This window comes from Colletes latitarsis, chromosome 6, assembly GCF_051014445.1.
Source record: "Colletes latitarsis isolate SP2378_abdomen chromosome 6, iyColLati1, whole genome shotgun sequence".
Lineage (NCBI taxonomy): Eukaryota > Metazoa > Arthropoda > Insecta > Hymenoptera > Colletidae > Colletes > Colletes latitarsis.
This window is the reverse complement of record NC_135139.1, coordinates 3631931-3646395: the sequence shown is the minus strand read 5'-3', so window position 1 is coordinate 3646395 and position 14465 is coordinate 3631931. Positions and strand designations below refer to the sequence as shown.

Below are 14465 nucleotides of genomic sequence, written 5' to 3'. Positions count from 1 at the left end.
GTAGTTATAGGAAAAATTCAAATTAGCGAATTTGTACTTATTTTCAAAGTACAGTTCATTTTCAATGTATGTGCAGTTTCAAAGTACAGCACATGTGTCGTTGTCTTAGTTTCTTCTTTAGAAATCTTTACAGAATCCAATCCTGAGTAGAGTTTTCGTGCTAGGTAAACACTTTTTTAAACTTTGACATTAATTTATAATTATTTAGGGCCAAAGATAATTAATAAATTGTATACCACTATATATTTGGGAAGCTCTCCTTTATGTTTTAAGACCAATTAGACCATTCTAATGTTCCTACTTTTCATATAATACCTTATTTTTGTTGAAAATTTTGGATTTTTACAAAACCTTGTATTTTTCGAAAACTGTGAATGCTACAGCAATTCGGCTTCCGGATCTTTATTTGGAGAGTGAAGTTTTATAAGAATCACCTAATGATTATTGAAAGGTGAAATTTGTGTCGAACAAATAGGATTTAAATATGCAGTCAAAGGACTAACAACATTGTAGGCAAGATATTTCACCTACTATTCTAAACACTTACTTAAAAATTATACTTGCACTTTAATTGATAAACAGTCATCAAAATTTAATATTAAATATCTCAAAAATTACTAATCACATGACTACCATAATCATTGGTTTAAATATTTCATGTTCTGTCACTGTGATAAATCTTATTAAGCATTTAGATTTTCACTTGGGTAAGTTCCCTCGTCAGTAATGATAATTTGACGATAAAAGTAAATTATATAAAATAAATTTATTCTTTGAAATAGGTATTATTATAAACTTCTATATTATCCACAGTGTAAATATCATTTCTGTTTAATCTTGCCTTAGAATTCTTGCAGATACAATTTTTTACCTAAGAAATAAATTTCTCATTCTTATGAACAACAAACTATACTAGCAATAATATGTATAAATGATTCAAATTTTCATTTCTTCATAAATTATATATGAATAGAAATTATTAGATAATAGAATATACTGTCTATTGTTGATAATAATTACTTTAAAAATATGCAATATTTGGAAGCAGTAAGTATTTAATTTACACAAGATGTTCATCATATGTTTACATTCAATATAAAAGTAGGATGTTTGTATTGAATGGGTTAGTACAGCATATTCTGTAAATAAAGACACTATTTCATGTACTATATAAACACTAATGTTCACGATTCCATCTCCATACAGTAGCATCATCACAAACACATAATAAAACTGAGCCATCCCTACTTAAACTAGTTTGACGTATAGGTACAGTACATCTAGGATGCTGAAGTGAATAACAACGAGCTTGTCCAGGTTCATCGACTTCTAAGTCCCATACATATGTCTTGCCTACTTGATTTCCTAGAGCTATTGTACGTTGCCAAAAATCCATTGAAAATCGTATAAACCATATATCACATTCTTTAAAGTCAAATCGATGTAAAACAGTAGCACTTGTTTCTCCATTTCGTAGTTGAGAATCTTCAAGCCGTCCTGGTTTCCAACACACAATACAATTTTCACAAGATTTACTTAAAATAAAATCTCCATACCACTTAACACAATCAACATAATTACGATGAACATCCCGTGTAGTAAAGTCTGGAAAATGCTGAAGTATGGAATCGAAAGGTCTTCCATTACGACTAGGATTGCAATGATAAGATTGTTTTATTGCTTCTTGCATATCTTGTTTATCCAATGACCATAACTTTAAAGCATGGTCCATACCACATGAAATGATACGATCTCCTTTCATGTCAAAATCAGCACTTAAAACTTCATCTCTGTGACCTTCAACTCCACCAAAAATTGCAATACACACATCAGTTTTTATATTCCATAGTCTAAGTGCATGATCTTTAGATGCTGAGAGCAATATATTTGGATCTTTAGGATGAATTTTTAATTCATTTATTGCATGACCATGTCCAATATAGTGTTTAATGCAAGTCATAGTTACAGGACTAATAATCCTGACAACACCACGTGATCCTGCTACTGCTAGTAAAGGTTTTCCAGAATCATCATATGTCCAAATACAAGTATAAAAATTTTCTTCTGGATCAGGATCTGCATAGCATTGGCGTAATCTAATATTACCTCCCTCCGGACATTCATAAATGCTTACTCGATTACTGCCTACAGATGCAAATATTAATGGTTCACCTTCTTTTAAATGGTGGTTAAACTGTACTCCAAACAGTGGTTGCCCATGATCTTCCTTCACACTACAGCAGTATTTGTATAAAGGTTTGTCTGTGCAAGATTTATACTTTGCTGTTTTACTTCTACGTCTTCCTTTTCTTCTATAACGAGCACTGCGTGTAGGGGTATCACTACGATGAGTACCAGCTGTTGAATTACTACCAATACTACATTCAGTTTCATCACTATCATTTTCGCTATCCTCTTGACTGGAGGTGTATGTTTGACCTTTGTTACTTGTCTTTTTCATTTTAATGTGAGACATACAACTTTAAATGTTTTAAAAATGATATATCTAGAATCCAACAATGAGCATTCTACTTATTATGCTCAATATAATTTTTATTAAGTTCACTAGTTCATTACCTAATTAAATATAAATTTGCAGTTTCTGAAAAGAGAATAAACATTGATTTATAATTATCATATAATTATACTACATAATATGAACTTACAGAAATATTAAATTTATCTTATACTTCCGTTGATATTTGAAAGGTCCATTGTATAAAAATGGTAAAATACTTGTTTCTTTTTACCTTAAATATTAAATTAATTTTAACTAAATATAATTAATTCTTGTAATTAAAATTATATAAACTGAATTATGCACTTACTTTACATATTGTCTCAGTCCTTCAATTAAAGACAAGAATAATGAAATCTATATCAAGATTAGAATGGAATTTTGTTTTTGTAGAATTTGCATTTATGTGCCATAATACATCATTCTTTTTTCTTTTTACTCGAATGTCAACCTTTAGAAACTTTAACGAATAATTCCTCTGAACCTATAAATGATACTAATTCTCAATATTCTTAATAATATAGTTTAATAATGTTTCACTTAATACTTCAAACACAAAGATAACCTTATACAAATTTAGTTTACACTATTCTTTTTAAAATAACAGAAACACGTAAGAAAATTTATAAAATATTATAGTACTGTGTGATTTAATTATAGGCAACGTTTTTACTCATTGTAAAAATAAAAATACATACACGTGGTACTGTAAAATGCTACTACAGTAATCACATATGATAATCGATTTCATACTTATTTCACTTAAACTGACAGGTTAGTAACAGTATTACAATTAAATAATTTTTTAGATTAGACATTGAGATTATATCCATTTTAATACAATTAAAAATAAAAGAATAAAAGTTGAAATGTTTTTTCAACTGTATACATAGAATAAGTTACTCAATAAACCGTAGATGTAAAAAAAAACAAGGGATGGCACTTTTATTGAAAAGTGAGGTCTGTAAAGTCACTCTTTAGTTATAAGCCGAACCGCGAGTGGCGCTACTATTTCACCTCTGTTATGCTATCACGTGAATGTAGATTTAATGCACATAGCGCCGCAACGGGAATTAATTTAAACCTGATTACTCACCGTCGAGTGCAGAGTCATGTAACTGCATTCTAATTAAGAGCGAATTCAAACGGATCAGCGTATTATAATGAACAATGCAATTGTATGCTTTTAAACGTGGGCGATCAAGCTGGGGAAGGTAGAGAGAAAGGAAGGCATTTCTTAGAGTGTCGAATTGGAGTTTCCGTCGTTCCTTCGTTTAGTTTATTACGGACCGTGCTGAATTAGCTATTTCCATTAAGAGTTGCGATGGTCTTGACTTCAACTTCGCGTTTTGTTTAGTTTTTTCTACGAGGGTCATAAATTTTCTTAAGGGATACTTTAGGCCGCTAGCTTTGTTTTCTCTCTCGACTCCCACACTTTCTCTTACATGCGCCCGCTCTGAACATGGCCGCGTAGCCTCCACCTCCTCTCGGCTCGGGGATGGATTATCGATCGAAGACGATCCGGACGGATGTGGCATGGCACAAACCCCGATTGGACCAGGACAACCCAGAGGGAGGATCGAGAATTTTCCGGAGAAGGGACGAATGCCTAGGACGACAGAAGGATTTTCGCGGAGCGACAGATCGATTTTCAATCTCAACCGAGTTGTATCAAAAAGTCGTACGCTGAGTTAACTCCAACGAATAAATGCTAAAGTACTTTGAAACGTATCGAGTAGTTTTGGTTTTGCGCACCTTGCCGAGCAGAACTGTTCAGCGCTCCACAGGCACCAACACACCTCCTTTTCCCCTAAACCACGAACTCGGGACGCAACACTTCCTAGATAAGGATGAACTAAAGAGAATTAAATAGAATGGAAGGTTCTGCAACGTCCGCGTAACATACGTCTCTCCACTCTGGCCCCTCATCCCTATATTACGAATAGTTACTAGATAGTAAGTAATTAGATTGTGGAAACCGCTTGCAACATCATAAAATATTATAACTATTATGATCATTCACTAATAATTATTATATTCAATCGCTAAGTATAGTATTTAATCTTATTCATGTATTAACCATTGTGTTTACCCATTGTTAATTATTATATTCATTTAAATCTTGTAAAAATTCATAAAAGTTAGTTAATTAATGTAATAGAGTTTAAGTACGTGTAGAATTAAGAAATTTAGATTTTATATACCTTTGAAGCGAGCTGGACGTGGGATATTAGCCGAGCGTGATTTCCAGTAAACAAATCAAAGAATGTTATCTACATCCGGCGTAGGTAACCGGAGGTGCATGAGAACGCTCCTGGGCACGAAGTCGAAGCCGGTGATACTCGGGGATATCTGGTATTGCAGGGAGACTGGAGCATTGGGGGAGGTCTCCCACTCCTCTGATTATTCAGAACTTAACGAGAGATATTGAATAAAAAGAAGCATCCCCTTCATATCGTTTTCAGTAGACAGTCGGCCAGAAATTAGTCAGAATGTCAGTCAGAAGAAAAAAGCTCGGTTAATAGGCCGCGACCACTTGTAACTCGGTTTTTATATATCGCAGAGCCGTGCAAGGGCTTACCTTTGAAGAATAAACCGAAGTAATCTTTTAGTGGTGATCAATTAATTCCTTTTCCTAATGCAATTCTCTGGGTGGCAACAGTATGCGTGTCAAATCTGAACTAGCGTCTTTCAATATTCTTTTATTCAGTGGGTTATTGAGCGTCAAAGCCCGTCCACAACATTTAAAAGAATATTCAAGGACCACAGAATATTCTACTATTTTACCGGGCTATTGAGCGTCGATGCCCGCCTGGGAAAATAGTAGCGTATCATCGTAATCTTAAAATTTAAATGCCTAAGAGAACCCGTCGCTCCGGTCGTCGCCAACAAATCCACCGTCTCGCGATCCTTTTAAATCGGCCGGTACCCGCAGACACGCAGTTACTTAGAGTTCGGGCTCTGCCAATCGAAATCACGACTTCCGCCGTCAACCCGCAACGCTGCCCCGTAGCAGCTATGGCTCTCTTCGTTGGTGGAATTAATCCACGAGCACACGTATATATTTCATGATCGTTCGGTGTAGACAGTTTATGTATTTTTAACAATAAACTTTATTCAACAACAAATAACAACAATGGATAACAATGAATAACAATGAATAACAACAATAATCTTTGAATCTTAGCACGCACGGTCGCAAACGAATCTGAACTGGGAACTGAAGCAGAGGTGCCAGAAGTACACCGAAGGTGCTCTCTCACACTATGTCAGATCACGCGTACGTGAGCTCGTAGAGTTTCGGAAAGTCGACAAAGGCAAACTGACGCAAGCCTTCTTTCTCGATTCTCCGAAGCTGCTCGAAATAATTTCGGACTGCCTCGTGGGAGTCGAGAGAGAAAGGCTCACATTGGCTTCTCGCTCTTAACAACTGAAATCCGACCTCCCGTCAACGGCATACGATTTGGAATCTCGAGTCGAGATTCTCGACTGCCCAGGCATTTTTCTTTCCGACCTATGTATAGGCGCACAAAGTACCCATAATGAAAAAAAAGTTTGTAAAATTTATTTTACGGAAATACACGTTTTAAGACTCCCTGATCATATTTTAATTATTGAAAAAAAAAGAAATTTTTTTTTATTATTCCTAAGTATGAGCGTACATATGTATATTATTAATATGATTTTTCAAAATCAAAATACTTTTACAGTGAAAATTAATAAATTAAAATGAGAGTCCACTCTTTGCCAGTATTGTGCAGGCTGTAATATTTTTCAATAAGAAGAGTTCTTATTTTTATAACATAAACAAAATAGCAGAATTTATAGTTGCAGAAATTAATTAATAATGATTTTCCTCGATACGTTTTGAGATAACTATATCAATTTGTTGTGATGAATTAAATATTATATGTTTGATTTGGCTTAACTTTTGCCAGGAGTCACGAGATCCCCACCATCAAACCCTTTGAAACAAAGGAAAAGTGATCCCGTTTGCCAGTTTAATACAAAGTATGGGTTGAATTTTAAATTTGACAAGGGCATAGTCGAATATTTTTAAAGGTACAAAACATAGCGTTTCATTTTAGAACAGTGACATGAGTTAGCAGGTAATGTCATAAAACTGTTTTACCCAGTTATATCCCTTTTTAATTAAAGTATAAGGTAAAAAGTACGAGATAAAAGGTACAACTGTCCGAAAATCGTTCACATTTTATCAATGTAAATGAAGCGGCCTTTCCATCAGAGTTAAATACAAAATTTTGTAATTTCTGTGAAAACAGAACTTTCATTAGATGTACGTGGTGCTTGAAATTTTTATGTTTTGACTGTTTTTACGAAAAGTACCATCCAGATGCATGTACTTCGTACATTGAAAATAACATATGTTAAATGTAATTGGTTAAATTTAACTTTAAAAAAAAATATTCGAAGATCATACAAAAATATAATGTCACATTTTGTGTACGATTAAAATATGATTGAAAAAATAAAAAAAAAATTTGTTCTGCCAGGGTTCGAACCTGCAGAGCAAAAGAAGCTCGAACTTGCAGGTAAACACCTCACCACTTATGCCATACCGATTAGTTATATGTACAGTTCTATCTCTGAAGATATGTACCTGTAATAACCTAACCCAAAACCGGGTACCATTCCAATTTTTCCTCGTTAGAATCGAGTTTTCAATTTGTCTTAGCGAAAATCGCAGCTGGTTAAGCTGCTTACCTGTTTTCATTTACCAAACATTTATTTCTCAATTAACCCTTTGCGAGTAAGACCATTTTGCACATTATTATAAAACATTTGTGGTATTCGTTTTCAATGCGATTTAAGTAAACATACAGGGTGTCCCGTAAATAGTGTAAGAGCCGGAAATGTGGGGTAGCTGAGACGATTCTGAACAACAATTTCCTTTGCAAAAATGTCGGATGGAGCTTCGTTTTTGAATTATTAACGAAAAACACTGACGAATCACGGCGCTTGCCTGCCGCGCGCTCAGGGCCGTCCGAACTAAGAGAGCCACCGTGTCGGGTAGGTAGCAAGACGTGCATCGGAGATACGTCGAGGAACGAATACAAATAATTAAAAATACTACCACTGCAACTGTTACCTCTGCGGATTGGATAAATCAGCCAGCTAAATCGAATTTATTAATTATTTGTATTCGCTGTTTCCAAGGAAGAAGGAATAAAATGTGGGAAGATGCTCTCGGAATTTTTAGGAAATTAATTCTTCGCACCTGAGTGACGCTTCTCGCCAGAGTGTGTTAAAATTAAAATAAGAATTATTTTCAGAAAATTAAAATAAATACGGTAAGAACCATTTGTAATCGTTTGTTATTAAAAACTGTACTGGAAAAGCAGACTGGATTTGTGCATACCGAAACATTCCACGAATGCAAAGGCTTTAATAGAGAAATAATTGAAATTCGACTTACCCATTTACTAGCAAGTTGCTCTGCTGCGCTGACAATAAGGCCCGGTTAGTGCACTCCTGTCGATCACGGAAAGGTCGAAGACCCCAATAAAAATCAGCTGATGGGACGGCCCGGTCACTGCACCCGCTTCTTACCCCGAAAATGTAAAAGTGAAAAGTGCTAGTGACCGTGCTGTGAAGTGTTTTCGGGGTAAGAAGCGAGTGCAGTGACCGGGCCGTCCCATCAGCTGATTTTTATTGGGGTCTTCGACCTTTCCATGATTGACAGGGGTGCACTAACCGGCACTATTGCAACTTGCAAGTAAATGGGTAAGGCGAATTTCAATTAATTCTCTATTAACCCCTTGCATACGAAGAATGTTTCGGTACGCACAAATCCAGTCTGCTTTTCCAGTACAGTTTTTAATAACAAACGATTACAAATGGTTCTTACCGTATTTATTTTAATTTTCTGAAAATAATTCTTATTTTAATTTTAACACACTCTGGCGAGAAGCGTCACTCAGGTGCGAAGAATTAATTTCCTAAAAATTCCGAGAGCATCTTCCCACATTTTATTCCTTCTTCCTTGGAAACAGCGAATACAAATAATTAATAAATTCGATTTAGCTGGCTGATTTATCCAATCCGCAGAGGTAACAGTTGCAGTGGTAGTATTTTTAATTATTTGTATTCGTTCCTCGACGTATCTCCGATGCACATCTTGCTACCTACCCGACACGGTGGCTCTCTTAGTTCGGACGGCCCTGAGCGCGCGGCAGGCAAGCGCCGTGATTTGTCAGTGTTTTTTGTTAATAATTCAAAAACGAAGCTCCATCCGACATTTTTGCAAAGGAAATTGTTGTTCAGAATCGTCTCAGCTACCCCACATTTCCGGCTCTTACACTATTTACGGGACACCCTGTATATGGGAACTCGGGACTAAACTAATGTTAGAAACGTAGAAATAGATAAATGCCCGAAGCGGGCCATGTGCTTCTCTTTGGCGCGTTTCCCCCTCTTAAAGGAGGATCGGCCAGGACACTTAGACAAAGAAGGGCCGAACTGTCAAGGGTGCCCTCACGACCCTGGTTCTCTGTCAGGGTACAGATTTGTATTGGCTCTTGCCGCGAGCAGACACCAAATATAGTTTTTCAAAAGTCCATCGTGTCTTAATCTTTATTAAAACGCCCAACCGCTCTCCTGACCGTAATATCAACATTCTTACACTAATAACTTTTAAACTATTCAATTTTCGGCCTGAAGCCTCTAATACTTTTTTCGAAAGGATACAAGGATGCATCGGTTTATGAAAAAAAACAAACAATTCAATTTTGCTAAAAAAATCAAGGTGATCTTAATTTTTTATTGAATAAAAAAATTGTTATAATGAGAAAAATCAACATCGTTTACGAAAGAGATTTTGCGTTTCACTATTAATCGAATGAAAAAGAAATAGTTTTGTCACGTAGCCGTGCATAGCAGTGGCACGGCCCGACCGTGCCGACTTGTGCCGACACAGTGGAGACGCAGCTTTAGAGTTGCGGATGTTTTGTTTATGGGTCGGCGATAAAGAGCCCGATCACCGATCATCAAAGATACCGTGTGCGTGGCCGATGATTCGAAGTCATGGTGTTGCACGGCACGTGGAAAACGATAAGGGTTTCTTGGAAGGATCTGGTCACGTAGTGGGGAAGGCTTTGCCTTTTGGTGCTGAACCCCACGGCACTTAACCCAGAACCTTTGTGAAACACGAATCGTTTAGAGATTTTTTTAACATGCCTTTCTTAAAAGGTTACAATTGTTATTTTGAATTAAAATTGGTAAAATAAAAAATTATTTATTATTTATTTATTTATTATTTATTATTGTTATATCATGAATGTTATTTTAAGGTTTAAAACATATTCTCCTTGATTAAAATAAGACAAGATATGTTGCGTAATTATTGCAGCTCGCGGTATCCGATAAATCTAATTACAATTCAACATCTGGTTCGCATCTTTTGAAATAAACTAATATCCCGGATGGAGGTATAGAGAGGTTGTAAGCGAATGATTTCCTTTTAGAATTTATTTACACACGTAACTAATGCGACAGATTTAGTAAGTACACGATGTTGTGTTTCATCGACGAGATTGTGACTGATTGTAAGTTCTAGCGCGATGATGTGAAATTTTAGGATTGCTGTTGGTGGCAGACTAGAACCGAGTGTTCGGTCCTTGGTTGTCTGTATTTTTAGGAAAGTTTCGACACTATCTCTTCCCTTCGAAACACCCTTAGTACGATGCATTTGGAAGGGTGTGCGTGACATATCGGAGTAAAAACGTCGCAAAACGACGTTGGTGAAAGTTACCAGTTTTGGTCGACTGTATGTCAATTTTTTCCAGGTTTTTGTTAGGAAAGCTCATTACAGGGTTGTTTACTGACACGCAGATGTCAAGGTTGACCGTGCACGCCATCCAAAAATTTTTGCCCTATCATAAATTTTCTCTTGAACGCGAATCTAAGGGGTGGTCGATTCCGCGCTCAACAGTAATATTAATAGCTTTGAAAATAAATGATGAAATAAATTGGAGGATAAATATCTTCAGTAAGGAATCGCCTTTATTGAGCCACTAACGAAAGAACGGTTATTGTTATCTACGGAATTGCATTTAGACATTTTCTCGATTAGCGAGAAAACATTAAAATGCAGTCCACTAGCACATCTACACTGAGCAGAGGCTGAATTCATACGAATACGTGCTACGCGTTTGCTGGTGTTTAGCCTTGTAGACCTTCATCACAAACCTTCATTGTTTTTTTCTTAGTTAAACAATAAACGGCTTCTCCTACCTTAGGACAAGCGACAAGTACAATAAAACTTGCAAATTTAATTTCACTCATCTCCTCACCTTCGATTCAAGTCCGAACGTTGTTCTGTTACGTATGCCGAACGTTTCGTTCCCTGAATTTTTCCTTTTCCAATTACGTGCATTACCAAATCGCCCTGCTACTTATCTAACTTTTGGAATGTAAGTCACTTCCGCCGAGATAAAACTGATGGCGACTAACGCAATTTGAAGATTACCAAATATGATAATTTCTATCGTACATCTGAATCCTCTCCCACAGATTTTTGGGTATATACGCTATGCGATCTTGTTTCTCAGGGGTCCAGAAGCGTACAGTTACGTTTAGAGTCAACATCACGTTTCTCGTTTCGTTGTCCACGATTCTGATAGTCTGTTGCATCTCGTAAGGTCGGGCTAAAGTACCCTTTCGTATTATAGTTAACCCTACAGAATCTGCGAGTCGGTATAAATTCTGTTACGGACTTTGTTTTCAATCATTCTTACCCTCGCATTATTATATAAAGCGATTATAGTTAAACGTTCCCACAATAATATAACATTACCGTCAACATTTTCGAGTTATATTATATTTAATAATTCTGTTAGAATACTGAGGGTTTCTAACGTGGGCCCGGATGAGGGAATAGAAGGACAGAGAAATTGTTACAAGTTTTAATTATATTTTTTATTACAAACGTATCAAAATAAGGTACAAATCGTAATAATGCAAACCAAACAGAAAACGGAAACAAAAAAGAATAATAGGATGGCGGCTCGCTCTGTTCTCCGATATTACTGCTACGGAAGCTTTCTGTAACAAAAGTTTCCAGGAAGTTGTAAGGCACATATCCTCATCTGGGCCGCGAGCCAAGCACCGTCGCGACCGAGTCCCCGCGACCAGTGGTTCACCGCGCGGCCGCTAGGCGGCCGCGCTTTCCCGCAATTAATTAAGCACCGTGCGAGTATTAAAACCGGGCCACCGCATAGTGGTCCCAAATGCCAAAAAGATGGCCAAAATATGAAGGAGTTCTTCGATTTAGCTAAAAATTTGTAGATAGTTGTTATCGAGGTCGCTGAATAGGAATCAAAAGTCATAATCAGAAAAAACAAAATGGCGTCTCCAATTAGAGCTCACGCGTATGCGAAGGAAATGTAGGAATCACGTGAAAATTACAATACATAATTATACATAAGTTATAATATATTTAAAACATACTGTTCAAGATTTAAAGCAAAGGTCTTAAGATTATTGATAAGTAATACCGCACAGATATTTCGTGACCGTCATAAAGTAAGGCAGGTATAAGGTACAATTTACAACTTGCAGCAGGGCCTTCGTATTTTTTGATTCTTAGTGCTTTTACATGACAAATGCGAAAAAATGTTTTAGTTAGGAATTCTCAAATTTTATTAATTGTTTTTGAAATAAATAATTTTTCATCTAATTAGTTTAATACAGATTTATAGTAAATAATGAGCTAAATCAACTGGTTTATTGAAAAATATACAATTTTTAATAATAAAAAGTTAATTATGCATTAGTTTCAAGATGTATCAAACCTAATAATAAGTCCACCCAAAATTATACATTATTTATTTGAAAAAATTTGTTGTATCTGCCACAGTTTCCAAGAAAAAACCGCTTGATTTAGTAACGCGGCCACCCTGCATTATAAAATAGGGCTGTAGGATCAAAAGGGGCAAAAAGTGGCAGCTAATTTTTGCAAATTCTATAAGATCAAAGTATCAAATACAAATCTGAAGAGGAATTGTACCGTGATATTGTGGGATATGCAACTTTTTGCTTACATGTTTGCAATGCATGCATGAAATTTCACGTTCTATTTTCAGTAATAAATATACCGGTTTACAAACTTACTGGATAACAATTTTCAATATATCACTACTCAGAAATGTTGTACATACCTACTTCCAGGAACAGCATCCATTTTGCAGAATTGATATTGATGTCTTCTAAAAAAACTTATTCACTTTTTACTTGGTCGCACGTATTCACGCTTACGCTCTCGCCAAACGACTGATTAAAGAAGCCGAAGTTTGGATCGCAATTGCCATCTAGCTATAAAAATATGACACATTTCATTTTCCCTACCCTAAAGGAACATCATTAAACTAACGATTTCGACAGGTCAAACCTCCGTAGCGAAAAATTATGTTTTGGGGTTTTGGCCACGATTTCATGATTTGGGACCACTGTGCACCGGTCGGATTCGATGACTCGTGTCTTGCTCGCCGAAGCCAACACAAGTCACGAGAGATTCCGTACCAAGATTACGAATCTACACAAGATCCATTTTTGTAAACACGAAAGTGCGAGGGGTACTCTCGCGACCGATCCGTCGAACCTCCCGTGGCCTCCGACCGATATCGAACTTCCCGTAATCCTGGACACTAGATCGGAACCCTTCCCGCATTTCCTACCCGGAACTTACCGCTATCGGGGCCTAGTAGCAGCGTAGGTAGGGTATTGCATTACCGCTCCTGCACCAACCCTCTCGGTCTTTTTTTTGTACCTGGGAAAATCCTCATGGACACCCCGAGGCTCCTAAATGAGGGGGGGGGGGTGCCTCGGGGTAGTGCTGGACTCTTACCGACTAAAAGCTTACAGTAAATGTCCTCCGGCGCTGCGGTGGGGGACCGGGAACTCTAATGAGACATCACGGAGTACCCCGCCACACCATACCTACCGAGGTTCATCTTTGGGGGAAGGATGACATGTCCTTCCCCCCCTGATTTCTCCGCCACGGACGTCAGGTTACCCGACGCCCGCGGACCCGGGACTGCCTTCGGTGCTCAGACCCCTAGCACCGGGCATTTGCAGCCCTAGGAGCGCCCCGTCTATTCCCCGGACACCGACGTGGTGGCCGGAGGTGAACGCTGACGGGCCGCCCCACCTCTTGGAGGTCCCTTATGACCTCAGTGTTGGTGGTGGGGGACAGGAGGCGAAGACATAACTACCTCGCAGAAGGAAGCCACCACTTGCCATGTCTTCTCGCTGGCCACCATCTTGCCAACTACTGTGGCTAACGAGAGGTTCCTTCCAACTTCCTGTTCCAGGACACGGCGCTCGTCTGCCCACGCTGGGCAGGCTTCCAGCGTGTGCTGCGCCGTATCCTGGGGGCCTGCACAATGGTGGCACACCGCCGTCGCCTCCTTCCCGATTCGACACAGGTACTCACCGAAGCAACCATGCCCAATGAGCACCTGTGGCATCCCGTAGGACAGCCTACCCGGTTTGTCCTGCCACTGTTGCCAGTGTGGCAGGATTGCACTAACGGACCGTTGCATGGCTCCAGCCCGAATCATCTGCTGGAATCACATAAATACAATGGTCCGTTGGGGACGGCGCCTCGTCTCCTCGACCGCTTGCCTCCTTTCCTCTGACGGCCTCCCAGCCTCCTGGAGCTCCCTGGAGCACCGGTAGACACTTCAGGTATGGGGGCGCACGATGATAATCTAATACCCCCATAATCGTCTCCCAGGGCAGGGTGTTAAAGGCGTTGATGATATCCAACGATATCCACACAAAGAAGACATACCGGGGACGTAGCGCCACATTCATTGGCGCAGTGGCCGGAGGAACCGCAGGTCGTCGAAACCTCAACTTCACCGGTCGGTGCACTCTATGTGGCACACCTGACGGATGATTTGAGTGGGTTCTTCTATCAACGTTC

At 38.2% G+C, this 14465-nt stretch overlaps 1 protein-coding gene across 3 annotated transcripts; it reads right to left on the bottom strand.

Moving 5' to 3' along the window:
* Positions 1 to 474: 474 nt before the first annotated feature.
* On the bottom strand, positions 475 to 4258 carry LOC143342744 (polycomb protein eed-A). Of its 3 annotated transcripts, none has more exons than XM_076766944.1 (4): positions 3615 to 4258; positions 2829 to 3002; positions 2667 to 2750; positions 475 to 2602 (listed from the first exon to the last, which is right to left on the bottom strand). In XM_076766944.1, the coding sequence occupies exon 4, from the start codon at positions 2474 to 2476 to the stop codon at positions 1178 to 1180; it is 1299 nt and encodes a 432-aa protein (XP_076623059.1). In that variant the 5' UTR covers positions 2477 to 2602; positions 2667 to 2750; positions 2829 to 3002; positions 3615 to 4258; the 3' UTR covers positions 475 to 1177. The 3 variants fall into 3 exon arrangements, with proteins under 3 accessions (XP_076623059.1, XP_076623058.1, XP_076623061.1); XM_076766943.1 differs by lacking the exon at positions 3615 to 4258 and adding an exon at positions 3217 to 3446; XM_076766946.1 differs by lacking the exons at positions 2667 to 2750; positions 3615 to 4258 and adding an exon at positions 3217 to 3446.
* Between the last annotated feature and the right edge of the window lie 10207 nt (positions 4259 to 14465).